This window comes from Brachypodium distachyon, chromosome 4, assembly GCF_000005505.3.
Source record: "Brachypodium distachyon strain Bd21 chromosome 4, Brachypodium_distachyon_v3.0, whole genome shotgun sequence".
Classification (NCBI taxonomy): Eukaryota; Viridiplantae; Streptophyta; class Magnoliopsida; order Poales; family Poaceae; genus Brachypodium; species Brachypodium distachyon.
In genome coordinates, this window is record NC_016134.3 from 12,149,450 (window position 1) to 12,162,504 (window position 13,055).

General features: G+C 48.0%; 2 protein-coding genes across 2 annotated transcripts; both read right to left on the reverse strand.

The window, feature by feature from the left end:
* Positions 1-945: 945 nt before the first annotated feature.
* LOC104584468 (aspartic proteinase nepenthesin-1) lies at positions 946-2,295 on the reverse strand. The gene has a single exon (XM_010239199.2). It carries the CDS (start codon positions 2,293-2,295, stop codon positions 946-948), a length of 1,350 nt encoding a protein of 449 aa, XP_010237501.2.
* Positions 2,296-9,556: 7,261 nt separating this feature from the next.
* LOC104584920 lies at positions 9,557-12,520 on the reverse strand. Its single transcript, XM_010240742.1, has 6 exons — positions 12,035-12,520; positions 11,807-11,944; positions 11,656-11,664; positions 11,054-11,342; positions 10,401-10,485; positions 9,557-9,773 (listed from the first exon to the last, which is right to left on the reverse strand). Exons 1-6 carry the CDS (start codon positions 12,518-12,520, stop codon positions 9,557-9,559), a joined length of 1,224 nt encoding a protein of 407 aa, XP_010239044.1.
* Positions 12,521-13,055: the final 535 nt, after the last annotated feature.

A 13,055-nucleotide genomic window follows, 5' to 3' on the forward strand; every position in this document is an offset into this window, starting at 1 on the left:
GAAAAACGAGCAGAAGAACCTACTCCGACCAGTACTGAGAGCAGACCAACACACTGGGATTATAAATTTCCCACACACACACATCCGGACAAGAGAATCACACCATGGGAAGCCGGCAGTTCCCCCTAAACCCATAATAATCTTAACCTGATACATTGGATAACCAAACTACACACCACCCGACAGGAGCACAAAAGAACAACTCAGACAGCGGTAAGCGGCTCGGACACCACCTTTTCCGGCGCCGGCGCCGACTGGGACGAAGCCACCAGCTCCGACATCGCTTCCACGAAAGCATCCAGAAGCGGGGACGCGGATAGCTGTCTGTACTGGAGCAATTCGTCGGCTGAAGGGGTCACCCCGTCGCACGGGATCCCCCACTTCTTCATGAGCACCATGCGCGCCGTCTATGACCAAAGGTTAATGCTAGTACCGGGGTGTTACTCATAGCTTGCTTCAACTTATGAAAATTAAGCTTCCTGAGCCTGTGGTGTCCAACTGGATGCTTTGTGTTTCTTTTTTTTTTTTTGAACTGAGGATGCTTTCTGTTTCTGTAAAAGATTTGTCAATGGTTTAGCTAGTTCCATAACATTGCACAAATTTTCTGTAGATATAATAAAGCTGAAAGCAGGAATCAAATGCAGGGCTATTTCCCTTCGAGGGGTCCTGAACCTGCTGGATATATCTATTATACATAAGTAGAGAGGTACATAGCACAGATGCTGATTTATATTTTTAAAGAGCATACAAGCGCACATACACAATAGTCCCACTCATTCACTGACGCACATACACACGCGGGCAGGTATAAACATTTATGTGTACTGAATGACTTTAGGCGATCGATCCCTCTCGGCTCTCACTTGTATATGATCGATGCCCGCTTTATTTAAGTTGCATAGTTATTCGTGCATATATATAGCTAGGCATTAATATTTTTGTGGATCACAGGTTACTGCAGTCCTTGTGCAGAGCAAACTGCAGCTTGTTGTGAGCGAGGTCGAAGAGCATGTGCATGTTCTGCTGCTGGAAATTGCCCAGGACCGAATGCTCCTTGTGCTCACCGATTTTCAAGCAGAACAACCCTGACCCAAGCTCGCTCTCGACCATATAGTTGGCCCAGGGAAGATGCATCTTGGCTTCGTGGAAGTGGAGCACCAGTTGTGGCCCCTCGCTCACTCCATGAGCTAGCCGGTAACAATATTTCTTCTTATTATTATTATTATTATCATTTTCGTTACCATCGGCTACCAGCTTGAACTTTTCCATGTTTAGCAGCTTGAGGAGTCGCTCAAAAACACTCTTCTCAAGGTACGTGATGGAGGCGCCCGAATCTACGAACATCACCCCCTTGTTCCCATCCTTATCGCTCTTCAGTTTGAAGCTCTCCTTTGGGACCGACTCGTGCATCTCATCTGTGCCAATGGAGATGCCATCCAGCTGCACGTGGTACTTCAAATTTCCCACGCGATTCTGCTTAGCGTCCGAGGCGTGGACCAGCGGCGTGGTCGCCACGGAGGACGACATGCTGTCGGCAGCGCTGAGCTTAAGTTCATCGCCGAACAAGAGCCAGCTTCTCGGCGCGGTTTTACCATCAAGCGGCCGTTTGCTGAGGCAGTATGCGAACTTTTTGACATCCAGCTGCCTCACGAGCGAGTCTTTGCCGCTGTTAAGCCCGACGACCCCGTCGGCGGATGGCGGCAGCAACATTTTGTTGCCCCTGTCGATGGCGCAGCCCAAGCGGGCGCGGATGGGATCCTTGCCCGGCAAGGCCAGATTCTCAGTAGCCATGAACCCCGAGGCGCTGCCGCTGCCGTAGCTCTTCTTGAACATGCACGGCCCGTCCTTGCTGCAGCAGCTGCCTGCTGCTGTGCTCGCCTCGCACCCGCACGGTACTTGTTTGGGATTAGCCTCTGAAATGACGTCGGGGTGGGAGCAGGACCAGCGGGTGAAGGTGTGCGAGGCGTCGCAACGGCAGTTCTCCAGCTTCTTCGTCCACACCATTTCGCTGCCGGTGTCGGCCACGGCCTTGAAGCGCTGCCGCGACTCGCCGATCTCAAGTTCCATCAGGTACTCGTAGGTGCTATATTCGGCACTGGTTGTGTATTTGGCGTCTGTGTTTGATAGCATGGCTGCTTTCAGCTCTGCCCTGTCCTCGGCGCGCTGGAGGAGCTCCTCCCTGGTGAAGCCACCATTGGCGTCCACGTGGGTGAGCTCGATGCGGTAGGTCGGCGTCGACACCGAGCCGGCCGGCACCAGAGTGGAAGCAAGGAGGAGGATGCTTATTAGGGACATGTGCATGCAATATGCACGAGTTCTGCATGCCATGACTGACTAAATCTGTCGATATTGATCGATGCTAATTGGGCTTGAGGAAACCATAAGAGCTAGGTTTGCCTATTTATATTGGAGGTTTCAGTGCGCCCAGCACCTGCACGCATGCATGTCAGTACGTTGTTTTATTCGCGTGTCACCGTCATAAGAGGGAACAATATGCATGCCTTCTTTTTGTTTCGAGACGCCACAAGAGATATGTAGCGCTCACACCACAGCTAAGGAAGAATTTGGAAGTCCCAAATGATCTCACGTGGAAGATTTTTACCGAGTACACTTTGGTGTGTGACAACGAGAGCGGATTTTTTGCTCTGGGTGGCAATCACATCCGAAATCAGAGCCGTCCACCTTGTTTTTGGGATCTGTGCCCCTGATTTTTGGTTTCCAAAATACATTTGCAATACATGGCAGTGGCATACGTGGGAACCACGCACGTGGGATTCCAACCCCCTTTCTTCTTTCTTCTGTCTGCCCTCTCCACAGCAATGTCGCCTCCCTCCCCCCCCCCCTCTCTCTCACCCAACAGCCCATGGCGGCCGGAACAGGGACCTCAACCGGTGCGGGACGGCGGCGTAGCAGGAGATGGAGGCGGCCATGGGCATGTCCAGTTCGACATCGAACGCGCCCTGCCTGGGTATTCTCTCCCCCCCGGCCATCATGTTCGAGCAAGAACTCGAGGGCGGCGGGACGGGGCAATAAACCGAGCTACAAATCGTCGGAGCAGGGGGAGGGCCGCCGGAGTTCCGAGCTCGGCCACGACGTGGCCATGATCCATTGTCGCAGTTCGGAGCTCGTCCACGGCGTGGCCACGGTCAGCAGGACGCGAACGCGTGGTGCCACCGCCCCCCTGCCCGGGCACGAAAAAGCCGCCGGGGTGCCGCCACCCCCACGCCCGGGCCCGGCCGCGCCGCACCGCCGCCGCTCGCCAGCACCAGCCGCCCCCTCTCTCTCTCATGGCGGAGCTCGTCCATGGCGCCACCAACATCTTCACCGAGTTCGTCTTCGCGGGGTCCGGCTCCGACAACGTCCAACCGCAGCGTCTTCCCCAACTCCGGCATCCAGCCGCGGAATCTCGAGAACGGCGGCTCGTTCTGGAGCCGGCCGAACCCCGACAACATCCATGGCGCAGGAGGAGCAGGCGGACGGGTTCTTCTAGTCGAAATGGACAAGGACGGAGTGGACAAGGGCAGAGCTGGCAGCGAACGGGAGCAGCAATCGGCGGTCGCCACCGTCGGACGGGAGCAGGGGAGAGAAAAGTGAGAGAGAAAGGCGGAGGAGGAAGATAGCGTGGGGGGAGGTGGGGGCAGAGAAATCGGGTGATGGTGGAAGGGAAACAAAACACATGGTGGGCCCAACACTGTTGAAGAATACAAAATTAAAATGGGCATGCGGATCCAAATACATATAGGAGAAAGATAGCGTTTACGAATCTCAACGTGCTATGTAAGGTGCAGATTGAGGGTGCGGTCGCACCCAGGTGCAAGAGGACATTTCCCGTGTGACAACAGAAGATTGAAAATCAGTGTCCTCAATCATATGCAAAATCATAGACTTTTCAGTACCTTGGTTGAGTGTTCGGACATGCAGGTCACGTATGCGTCAACAAACTCCTCATGGGAAGGCAAGACATAAACTCATCTTGTACATTGTGTTAAGGCCAATACAACATATCATTAATTGTTTGGGACATTTTGATTAAACCATACAACAGAGAACTCTCTTGAGGTGCATCGGGCACATGCACATGGTTGTGAGCCTGAATAGCTACCTAGGTTGAAAAAAAAGTCAGGGGATGTCTTCCACCTGATTGAGTTTTTTTTTAATTACACCATGCAAGACACTCTACAAAAATAATTAATTATTATTTGAATATTGGTGACTGTTATTAGTTAACAACGAAAGTAATCATTTAACTTTGTCTATAATTAATCTATAAAATGCATTTTGTTTTGAAGCAAGCTCAAAAATAGAATGTGTAACCTAGAAAATCTTTATAGACGGTTCTATAGATGCTCCATCTATGATGACTATAGTATCAGACACGGATGTTATCTGAAACCGTCTGTGATATATTCACTTATGGTTGTGATTTACCACTCAGCACAGACCGTTTCGACCAGCTAGCACATGTTATTTGTGACTGTTTTTCAACTTTATCCATCTGCAAAGCTTGTCGTATCAGAGACGGTAATTTGTGGGGTCAATTATGCCCCCCCTGTGTAGTACTATTATAGTGTGGAGATGATAGACTGGCCGTAGGGGTTCTGTTGTTATTGTCATTGCTAGGTAGCTACAGCTATATTCCTTTGTTGATGAAAACTAGGAATGCTCCTATAGATCGGAGAGAAAGCAACCGATAGGTATGCACAAGGTTTAAAGTTTCATTTTGGGGAAGTTTTGGTACCTACTGAAAATACCAAAATTTCAGGATTTTCAGATTTTTGGTGTTTGAAATTCCACCGAAAATTTACCAAAATTTATGAAATTGTACTTAGATCTGACTGGTACGGGTTACACAAGTTCATTACTCGGTTCTCATTAAAAAAAGAAAAACGACATAGTGAATTTCAGGATAAAGCAAGTTTATACAAGCTATTTTGCGTTGGGCTCTAATTATAGCCAAATCAAAATATTTGACAGGAAGGATCGTCGAAATTTCGGACACACACCGTAATTTCCTGGAAATTTTGAACCTTCAAACCAAAGGTATGCATCACATCTGTGGATCAGGACATCAAGGGCTGGCTTTGCTGAAGAGATGGAAGATTCTATGCTCGGTGGATAGGAAGGTGGAGATGGACACATTTCCACTAGGAAAATTTGAGAACAATCAAGAAAATCCATTGGGCTATTTTAAGATATGGACGTGTGTGGTGTGCGTATAATGCGTGGACACAAAAAAGCTTCTCAACTTCAAAAAAATTGTGCTTGAAATCCGATGCTGATTTCTGACACAATTAACCTATTAGTTCTATACACTTAGTCTAGAAAATGTTCTGTACGCAGGTGCCAGTTATATCAGTAGTAAGGAGAAAGATTATATATTCGTTATTAAGGATGATGTGAACGTATGCTATACGAATGCTGTTCACGTTTTGCAGAACTGTATGCTATACCCATACCCAATAGAAGTGTTGTGCTATTCCCTCTGACAGGTGTGCAGGTGATGATTGGCTGCTCTTGGAATCATATTTATTCGACAGTGAGGCGGCTAGCTGGACCATTGTCTTCCTCTTAAGGTTGTGTATGGCTCACTACTGAAAACTAGGTGTAGAACCGATGCGTTGCTTCGGGCATGTAAATCATGTTTGTGTATCCTTAAATACGTTGTATAAATGTATGATGAATTGGATAATTCGTTTTAAATTTTCTTTTTAAAATTGGGTCACAGTTACCTGAAGTGTAAGACTAATATAGTGCCCATATGTTATTTTCAAAAAAAAAAGAGTGCCCATATATTGCTACAGACTACTATCCCTATGCCCTGTGAAGATACCTTGAAATTATGGACTCTTAGGGTGTGTTCGGATGTCCTCTAGTTTCCAGCTTCTCAAAACTCCACCGTGGATCAGCGCCGAACACTCTTAACTCCAAGAAGCGAGATCCGGGAAGCCAACCCAATTTGCTATACAAAACTCAGAGCACCTTTTTTCGAGATTCCTGGAGTAGCAAAACACGGAGCAGTGTGAAATTACGGAATACTGCCACAGCTTAAGTGAAAAACGGTTCAGAGCACCTCCTTTCCTCGAGCCGACTGCAATTGGATGCCATAGACTTGTTGCTGGCAGGGTCGCCTCCATTAGTCCTCTGGTAGTCCACTTCCTCCTCCCTCCGTCCAATCCTCCATTACCCTCGCCCAATCCTCCTCTCCGTCGCAGCCACATCTGCCGAGTCGCCCGCCGGAGGAGCAGCTGCCGCGACCAAGGAACAACGCCCACCTGCCCTAGCCGCCTCCCCTGACTCATCCCCTCCAGATTGACACGCGAGCGACGAGCTCGCCGACGGCGTCCTAGTCAGCGAGATCGGCCCGTACAGTCCCGCGGTCTCCCTCGAATCCTCGATCTCCCTCGACGGCTCGATCGCCACTCCTCCGCAGGCTCGATCTCCCTTGTTGGCCAGAACAGGCTGAATTGGGTGCTCCAATTCTGGGCTCGGTTGGTTGCAACTTGTACTAATGGGCTTCTGGCCCAGCAGCCAATGGAAGCAGCACCGAACATTTTTCGCTCCACCAACGACACTAGAATCGGGATTGGGAGCTGGATTAGTGGATTTCGTGAAGTGGGAGGACTTCCGAACACTCCCTTAGTTTATATCGGCGAGTATCTGGACTCTAGTCTAGGGTGGACCTGACCGGTGGTTCCATTTGTCATATTCCGTGTCAAAATGCATCCAACTATGAGATTAGTGGTCAGAGCAACAAGTAGCGCCAAAATGGTGGCTTTTTGGAGAAATTAACAATAGAATGGTTATATTAGAATGTATTTTTAAATGTAATGGTTTTGAGTAATTTACTCAAGTGAATCGCATCCAACAGTCCATATACGAGGCACGGTACAGCTCCTCGTGTCCGGACGTGTTGCTAAACTGTGGCTCCTTTAGAGCATCTCCAACAGCATACCCATATTTTGGATACCCAAAACTAATATGGATAGGGGAGAGAGAAAATATGGGTACTCAAATTGTGTCCAACTTTTGCAGCATACCCAAAACTGGATACCCATACCTATATTCTTTTTCTTTTCATTTTTCTTTTTTCACAATTCTCCGTCTTCCCCAAATCAGCCCCAAATCAAATCCTAATTGCCCAAATCGAACCCCAAATTGGAGAGGCAGAGGATCCGCGGGGACACAGGGGAGGTCGGGCGCAGCGACGCTGGCGCGGAGACGTCGCCGGAGCTTCCTCCTTGTCTGCCGGAGCGGGGGCGTTCTTGTCTGCCGCAGGGACGATGCGAGGAGGAGGGGGGCGCTACGACGGCGGAGGCCGGAGTCGAGGAGGAGGGGGCCGCGACAACGACGGCGGCCGGAGTCGAGGAGGACGGGGAAGCGGGGGAGGCAGCCCAGGTGGCCGGATTCGACGGGGGAGGTCGCCGGCGGTCTCCATCTCGCCGGACGGGGCATGGGAGGCGGCGCGGTCGGGCGGCAGACGACGCGGAATCGCTCGGAAGTGGGCAGTTGGCTTCGCGCGTGCCTTTCGGGATGGATGGGTGGCTATCCATATTTTAGCTTTCAATACCCATATTTTGGGTATTGGGGGCTAAAATATGGGTAGCTGTCCAAAAAAATTTGGGTATCCAACTTTTCTGAGTATGCTGCAGGAGCCAGTTTTTGGGGCAAAATATTCATATTAGTAGTTTTTGGGTTTTGTAGAGAAATATGGGTATGCCGTTGAAGATGCTCTTGACTAGAGAAAACCGATAAAACATACAGGCAACAAGCTAGGAGTACCTCCTAGCTAGAATAGCTTTGGAGAGCCACCAGATATACAAGTACGGGAGCAGAAGCCAACAAAGCCAACAACACTTCAGCTCCCTGCAACCGAACGGCGGCCTCTTCTTCTCCGCTGCCGCTGCAGCAGACTTGGATTTGGAGGCGAGGTCGTGTTCGTCTTCCTCCTCTTCCTCGATGATCCCCGCCTTGGCCAAGATGTCCAACAGGTCGAACATGTCGGAGCTTCTCTCCATGGCAGGCTCCGCCGCGGAGACCTTGGGCTTGGGCTCCTCCATTGGTATTTTCGGCGTCGGTGGGGAAACCGAACTCTTGAATCTTGAGATAGATCTCGATGGGAGGGAGTCTTGGGCTTCCATCCATGTGGACTTGTTGTTCGCGGACGGCCGAAAATACCAAAGGTTTCGGCCTATTGGGCTTTTGGTCCATGCCTTGTAATATGTGGGGGTGCACTACTCTTGGGCCACTCCAATGGACGTGTTGTTCGAGGACGGCCGGCCGCACTACTATTGGGCCTCTAATTCTCAGATTCTGATCCAGCGTGTGTACTCTAGCTAGGTTCCAGCCCAAGCCCAGCTCTGCACATATCCGCACGGTCGTGCAAAGTCCAGGACATTCCTTCCCTCCAGAAAACATAACATAACCATGGCCGAGAGTTCTAAAAAAAAAAAAGAAAAACATGGCCGAGTGGTGGTTCTTAACAAAACATTACCAGACCCCTAAAAAACACATTACCAGAGGTAAAAAAAATATGGCTATTTCTGAGTTGTATGATTTTTAACCAAAATATCGCTATTTCTGAGTCCGCGGCTTTACATAAACATAACCATGGCCGAGTGGTGGTTCTTAACAAAACATTACCAGAGGTAAAAAAATATGGCTATTTTTGAGTCGTCTCATTTTTAAGCATGTTTTACGTCTTAGATGATGCATTAGACCAGTTGGATTAAGATCCCAGTGTCGTTCTCACTATTCCATCTCTCACGTGCTATCGTCGTGTTAAGATCCAACGGTCAAGCACGTCGACTATATCTAACTAAAAAACATATGACTTATCAATATCAAAACCAAAAATAATTTGGATACGTTCGATATTTAAATAAAATTCAAACTGAAGCCGTAAACTTTGGAACAAAACTATATTCTCAAAGAAGCAAGCAGGAAGTGTCCAATAATGTACTTTTATATTTTTAAAAATTATGAAAGCATATATTATTGCATCTCAAAAATTTGGTACAAAAACTTGATTATATATGTATCTCACGAATGGAAAGGAAAAACTCATGTTGAGGACGAATCTACTCATACAGATGTGATGTTATACATATAAATCAAGTAACAAAACGAGTCATTTTTGATCAAATTTTTGTCTCAACACAACCTGAACCTAATACTACCCCTTTGGCAGCATGCATCTCGATGTTTAGAGGTGAAGAGGCCCAAAAAAAGCGTGAAGGACGTACGTATACAGAACTGATCACACATGGATTATGTACGTAATTTCGAAATCATTGCAGAAGAACAGTAGAAGTTTACAGGAACTGGCCGATGCGACCAGTTAACATTAAAATCACCCCGAACATAGTTAAGAATCGATCGGCAAACTAAGACAAAAGCACACCACACCACGCACCAACGCAGCCAATTACGCGAATCTTCCCACGACGATCTAGCCAAACTAATTAACACGACCATCAATCACAATTGAGCACTGCTATATGCGTACGACGAAAATTTGTAGTAACACGATTTCCATACGACACTGTTTGACCATCAATCACAATTTACATCGGGTCTCAATGCCTGTACGTAGAATCGGGGAGGAACCAGGGGCCGCACCACGTTCCTCTTCTGGCACCCCGCCGGATGCTTCCTCTGCACCACGGTCCACGGCGGCCGCCGCCGGGAGGTGGTGGTCGCCGAAATCCATGCCTTCATCGGAAAGCGTGTCCAGGACGTCGAAGAAGCCCACGGGCTCGTACTCCGCCAGCCACCTGGACGAGGAGATGCGTTTGTTGGACGGAGCGCAGGCCAAAGAAGCCTTTTTATTTGTGCTGTTGGATTTGGGTTATGGGCGTGACTAGTGGGCGGCCCTTGGCTGGTTAAGCCAGGCCAGCCAACGGCCATATATGGTAAGCCCCCGACCAGTCCCCATCCTGCACGGATGAAAAGAGAAACGCATCCCCGATCGCGCCCCTCCTGGTCCCCGCGCGCCCCACGCCCCATGCTAGCTGCCTCCCCGCACGACCCACGCCCCACGCTAGCTGGGCCCCCGCGCCATCCTTTCTCACGCGGCCCCTTCCTGCTATCTCTTCCCCCGGTTCTCTTTTTTTCGGGTTCTTTCTTCTTCCCTACGAAAGCAACAACCTATGTGAGATCTGGCAATGGCGGCCAACCTCCAGCGCTAAAAAACCGGCAAGCCTCTAAAAAAGGTGTGTCTATTCTTCTGTCCTACCCAAAGCAGCGCGATCCTATTTTCTCCCCTCTTGTTTGCCATCTTTTTAGTCCGTTTCGTGCCTACAATTTGTAAAGTTGCAGGAAGTTGCATGTCTGGTCTTGTGGGTTGCTAACTCTGTTCTGATTAGTTGTTTGGATGAGAAAAAATCAAGTTGCCCTCTGACTTTTTTTCATCATCCCTCTTCAGTTCACTTGCTGCAACCTCATCGAATGCCTTCTTCTGTACATTCTCTTCAAAGCTCAAAAAGTCTGGCAGCTGCGGGTTGAACAAAAAGATGCAAAAAAAAAAGATGTTGGAATCGTTGAATAAAACTTGCAACTGGTACCACTTGTTTGTGTGCCTACAGATACTACACATATTGCTTCTGGAAAAAAAAAGGGACGGGAAGTGATAGGTCGTTACCTCAAATGTAGCCACTTGGTGGTGCTCCGGTTCGAGGCTTACTAAGATGAGATTTATCTCGGTGTTGCTGTCCATGATTTTGTCGGCTGCTACTCCCGAAGAATTGCCCCTTTTCTTTCGATAGTATTGGAATCTCATCCTTAAATTTTCATCCTTATCTTTCGATAGAATTGCCCCCTAATGTGCTGCCGTCATCTGGACTTTTATCCCTAGAAGTTTCCTTGGGTGCTGCCTCGCCCCCAGCGGCACCTCCGGAACCGCTTTGTTCATCGTCGTCATCTTTGCCGCTGCTGTTGCCTTCTTCGCCTGACCCATCTTCATCTTCTTTGTCTTCTTCTTCTTCATCTTCTTCGTCGTCGTCATCTTCACCGTTGCTGTTGCCTTCGTCATTCCTTGGCGCCGCCTGTTCTGTACCTTTGCTGGCACCGTCACCGTCGCTGCCAGACTCATCGGAGCTGGTGAGATTGTCATCGTCACCCGTTGCCCCTTCTTCATCTTCTTCTACGCTGTCTTCGCCGTCTTCAAACTCGCTTTCGTCATCGTCCGTGCGAGGCCTCTTCCTTGTAGGGTTACTGCTGCTTGCTCCATCAGATTCCTCATATATCTTTGCTATGCCTTGCACGAACGCACTCATCTTCATTGATATGTGCTTTGAGATATCAGTGCAAAAGCTGCTGACAAGATCGGCAATTTTCCTCTTCTTCTGTATATTCACAACACAAAAAAAAACACAAAACCTATATTATGTTTTGCTGCTATGCCAAAAGACAGAAGATGCAATGTTGGTGCTGTTATAAAAAACAGGCTGCAGGCATATGAGTGCACAAAGTTGCTGCACATCAACAAGGAGTTGCTGACAGAAGCAGAAAAAGTTGCTCTTTTTGGGAAAAGGAAAAAAGTGGTACTTACATTTGCACTTGTGTTCGTTGGTAGTTTAGATGCGACAAACTTTCAACAGCAGCTGGTCCCCCATACAAAACATTTGTTTCTTCGACCTGAGCTGCTCCCGCATATACATCCTTTAGCTGCCAGAAAAAAGAAGATGAAGTAATTATAATTCTACTGCCAAATGAGCAATTCTCCTGCAAATTTGTTAACAAAAAAAGCAAAAAATGGCTTGTCTTTGGCAATTATTTGCAACTGCTGAGAAAAAACTGACACACTCACCGGCAACTTGCCGAACTGCCCATCCTCCTTTGTGTCTTTCTTAATGACTTTCTTAATAAGAGCTGGGGTCCATGCTTGAACCCTCATCCCGCAGCCACTGATGCGCTCGCCGTGGTCAAGGGAGTCCAGGTATAACATCTGCCGAAAAAACACATAAAAAGACAAAAACACATAAAACAAAGATGCCGCAAAGTGACAAAGAAAAAAATGTGGACTGAATAAACATACCAGAAGATGGAATACACAGCACGACACCGAATTTTTCTTGTCGCCAAGATCAAGGAACGCGTGTTGGATAGAATCTGCCACAAATTGACAGAAATCCAAATCTGGCAACTTTGTTAGGTCGAGCACCGCCAGAAAGCTTTTTGGGCTCACTTTTGTGCTGGTGCTGGGGCGGAGGAACCCACTGATCGCTGCGATGAGCCACGCTCTAAAAAAGTTGTCATCTGCTGTCCCGTTCATGTCCTTTATCATATTGACCCAGGTGGACAGCTGTGCTAATTTGGCATTCTCCAGGCCATACATTTCAACGATGGTGTGGTTGGCGTCATGATCTACCACGTATGGCACCGGCTGCCCCCTGTTTGGAAGATCCCAGATCCTCTTCACACTATTTGCATCCACGGCGATCTTGCCCCTCTCTGGGAATACCATCTCGCAGCAGTCGGCGTGGTAGCACGACATGAGATACTTGGTCATTTTATCAGACATGGTTGCTAGGACGTATGTTAGCCCCCCAAAACCATAGTCCTCAATGACTTTGATTTGATCATCGTTGAGCAACTCATTCAGCTTGAAGAGCCTGGAGGGCGAGGCCAATTCCTACCACGCTGTGGAGATGTAAAGAAAAAAAATGGTTGTTGTTAGAACATTCTAATAAACAGCATATAAAAGTGCATTTTGTGTTTGGAAGAAAAAGCTCTATTGAGTTGGTTGCAGGGTCTGCTATATTAGTTGCTAGCTGTAGTGCAGCAGTTGCTATAACTTTTGTATTAGTTGGCTGGTTCTAAGCAACCTAAAGTTGCCAGTCCTACTATCAAAAATGTTGCCAGCTCTTGTTTGATTAGTTGTTATCTCTGGTATATTAGTTGCTAGCTCTTACAAAAAAATGCAGTAGTAGCTAAGGCTAGTTGGCTGGTTGCTAAGCAACTAATATTAGTTGCGTGTTCCTGCTATGAAAAATAAAATAAAATAAAAGTTGCCAGTTCTATTTTCAAAATGTTGTTATCTCTTGTTTGATTGGTTT

What these genes read in the sequence shown, in the direction of transcription:
- LOC104584920 (XM_010240742.1), bottom strand. Translation starts at nt 12,520, where the DNA reads ATGTCTGATAAAATGACCAAGTATCTCATGTCGTGCTACCACGCCGAC. An exon ending in GCTGTGTATTCCATCTTCTG is followed by an intron (nt 11,945 to 12,034) that starts GTATGTTTATTC and finishes TTTTTTCGGCAG; the next exon opens with ATGTTATACCTGGACTCCCT. An exon ending in CGGTGACGGTGCCAGCAAAG is followed by an intron (nt 10,486 to 11,053) that starts GTACAGAACAGG and finishes CGCAGCTGCCAG; the next exon opens with ACTTTTTGAGCTTTGAAGAG.
- LOC104584468 (XM_010239199.2), bottom strand. Translation starts at nt 2,295, where the DNA reads ATGTCCCTAATAAGCATCCTCCTCCTTGCTTCCACTCTGGTGCCGGCC.